The sequence below is a fragment of the Arachis ipaensis genome, chromosome B9, assembly GCF_059453495.1.
Source record: "Arachis ipaensis isolate K30076 ecotype BB chromosome B9, ASM5945349v1, whole genome shotgun sequence".
NCBI lineage: Eukaryota > Viridiplantae > Streptophyta > Magnoliopsida > Fabales > Fabaceae > Arachis > Arachis ipaensis.
This window is the reverse complement of record NC_142444.1, coordinates 7,661,224-7,664,599: the sequence shown is the minus strand read 5'-3', so window position 1 is coordinate 7,664,599 and position 3,376 is coordinate 7,661,224. Positions and strand designations below refer to the sequence as shown.

Below are 3,376 nucleotides of genomic sequence, written 5' to 3'. Positions count from 1 at the left end.
GCAAAAGTAAAGTTGGGCTAATAGTGATGATTAAATCTGGCCCAACTTTGGAGTAATAATTCAGCCACTTATCAAATATATATTTTTTGCATTAAGGCTGAATATTTGATTCTCATTGGGCTTGCTGTTCGACCCAATACCAAATCTGCACAGCAAAATTATTTAATTAACACATATGAACCAAAATCAAAATTAATAATTTTACAATTAATCATATTAATAATGTTTAGTCATCATTAATTTAATTTAAAGTTTCCAAACTCATCAATCAAAAAAATGTTAGATAAATAATTTTTTTAAATTAAATTTAATTAAATTTTTTTATTCTATGTTTTTCTAATTAAAATTTTTTGTATTTTTTGTATTTTTAAATTATTAGACCAACTTGATTAAAATTAATTATTAAATATTTTAGTCACAGTATTACAGATAATATTTAACTCAAATGTGAAACATTAATGATATATCCATATCTATTTCTTAACAACTAATGACAGTGTAATAAAATACGTCCTTATTTACTGTGATTTGATTCTATACCTAAGTATGTGTTTGAATTAGTGTTATTTGAAGAACCTGATTTTATAGAATTAATTTTGAGAAAAAATAAATTTGTACTAACATAATTTATGTTTAGTAACTTTAATATTAAAATTAAAATTATTTTCAGATAAATAATTACTAAAATGAACATAACATTAAATTATATACACAAGAATATTTCGTCAAACATTGAAATCACTTCTTAGTTCTTACAATAAAAGCTGAAGACATGATTTGGTCAAAGTGTTTGACCAACGGCAAGAGTGAGACAAAGAGGCCTTATTTCAATTACAAATACCATAAAAGCAAATGGATCCTATCATCTTCCTCTTGGGTAGTAGAATCCTGAAATTGGCTGCCTTCAATGTTGATAGGAAGCTAACTTAACTCCAAAGCATGGTTAAGTTTAGAGAACAAAGACTTTAGTCACATGTGAGTTTAGTTTAAGAAACTTGAGGTTTAATTGAGAAGAAGGTATCTAAACTCTGTGTCACATATTCACATGAATCCTTGAAACCATCTAATGTCAAAGCAGCAGCATGTGGTGAAAGGACAACATTGTCCAATGGAAATAGCCCTTTAGGAACATTAGGCTCATCCTCAAACACATCCAAACCAGCACCTCTTATTTCCCCTTTCACCAAACACTGCACCAATTCCTTTTCATCAATTAAAGCTCCTCTTCCAACATTTATAATGATTCCATCTTTCCCCAATGCTAACATCACTTCCTTGTTGATTAAGTGCCTTGTTTGCTCAGTTAATGGACAACAAAGAACAAGAACATCACTGTTAGAAGCAAGATCAACAACATTGGAGTAGAAAGTGTATGATACTGATGGATTCTTGTTCCTTGAATGGTACTTAATTATGCAATCAAAGGCTTCTAGCCTTTTAGCAACTTCCCCACCAATTCTTCCCAATCCAATAATTCCAACTCGCTTGCCTCCTAACTGAAACAGAAACCCAGGTAGTAGTTATTATCCAATTCAACCAATTAAAATTTGGTTGTTTAATACAAAACAACAGAGTCTTATCCTGTTAAATAGAGTGGGGTTGGATAACATTAACACTATTTCACATAATAGGGATTTAACCATGTTAGAATTGAGTTTATTGTTAAGATTTAATTATCTTTAACCATAGTCCTTAACCATACTAAAAGTGGAAAAAATTATCAAGAGGTTAAACTTAAGTAAACATCTGCAAGTTGTACATGCTTTAATACAAGGAATTACTACTAATGTCACATTAAGCAACTCCTTTGATATCTGAAAAAGTTAGATAGACATCAATTTTCTCTGGATCGGATGCCATTATTTTAGCCTCATGAATATGAACAAATGACATAAAAATTGTGTTCAGCTCCTGTCTTTGAGAAACTGAATTGATGCCATGTTATAAGGAAAATATTTACTTGACTGCAAATTTCCTTAGAAGACTGAATTGAAGTAATTTTTATGCCATTTTAGGCGTAAAAATTGGTCTTACTAAGTTGATGTTAACATAATATGTCACTACATTGACATGTAACCTCCACCTCCCATGTGTGTAGTCCACAGTACCCAAAAAAAAAAAAAAAAAAAAAAATCAACAATACAGAAACAAACAAGAATTCAAAAGCCAATACAGGACATTGCGTTAATGTTATGTGCTAATACAAGTAGAAGTAGCACGACATTAACTTTACTTTTAGATTTTAAAAAAAAAAAAGAAATATGCATCAAAATGTGAATAGCTGCAACTTCAACTTGCACTTGAAGAAAAAAGAAAAGAAAATATTAGACAGCTCAAAAATCCTGTTATGCCAATCATATGTCGGAATAGTCCAACGTTTCACTATTAAAAGGGGACCCAAAACAAAGAGGAGACTAACCAATCTTTTTTTTCATCCAATAAGATTCTGAGTATTATTAGCCCTCAACAGAAAATTTTTTCTGAAAACTGAGAAGTAGTTAGTTACCTTTGAACCGAAAGGGAAACCCAACGGCTTAGAAAGACCCCAATTCCTAGCGAAGCGGTCACCGGCGGAGATCTTGAACAGAACGTCAATGAGCAACGCGACGGCCATGTCAGCAACGTCGGCGGTGAACAGTCCACCGATGTTGACGACCTGGATGCGGCGGCGGCGGCACTCGGTGAGGTCGATGTGGTCAGTACCGGCGCTGGCGGTGACTACCAAGCCGAGCGAAGGGAGTGACCGGATGACGTCAGCAGTGACCGGCTTTAGCGCGTTGCAGATAATAGCGCGGACAGAGGGAGGGAGGGTTTGTTGTTGTTGGAGGAATTGGAGGAGTGGGAGGTTTGAAGAGAAGGCCTCGAGAAAACGGTATTTTGGAGGGTTTTGAGATTTGATGTCGATCCCAAATGAAGAAGCCAACACCAAGATTGCTGGAACCTCCTCCTCCTCCGCCATTACCACTGCACTGCCCACTCAAATTTCACTCCAATCTTCTTACTCACAGCTCAGCTGATGTTGCTACCTGTCCTCAAGCTAAGCGTCAGAGACAAAAATAAGTAAATAACACATAATCTAATTAGATGTCAATTTTATTGAAAGTACACACCAAAGTTAAGATCCTTTTTTAATTCATTTTTTCATAATATTTAAGAATTTAATTTTAATGAATAAGTATATTTAATTATATAATGTTATGTTAGTAAAAATAATTATATTTTTTATATTAATTGTGTAAATAATTATTTAAAAAAATAGATATAATTTATATTTTTAATGTATCAAAATTAAATTTAATATTTAAATGATATAAAATATTAGAAGATAATATATTAATTTATTCATATAAATTTATTAAATTTTGAATACATTCTA

The 3,376-nt window shown here is 32.2% G+C and overlaps 1 protein-coding gene across 1 annotated transcript; it reads right to left on the bottom strand.

The window, feature by feature from the left end:
* Positions 1-678: 678 nt before the first annotated feature.
* On the bottom strand, positions 679-3,089 carry LOC107617380 (glyoxylate/hydroxypyruvate reductase HPR3). Its single transcript, XM_016319140.3, has 2 exons — positions 2,507-3,089; positions 679-1,496 (listed from the first exon to the last, which is right to left on the bottom strand). Exons 1-2 carry the CDS (start codon positions 2,957-2,959, stop codon positions 987-989), a joined length of 963 nt encoding a protein of 320 aa, XP_016174626.1. The 5' UTR covers positions 2,960-3,089; the 3' UTR covers positions 679-986.
* Between the last annotated feature and the right edge of the window lie 287 nt (positions 3,090-3,376).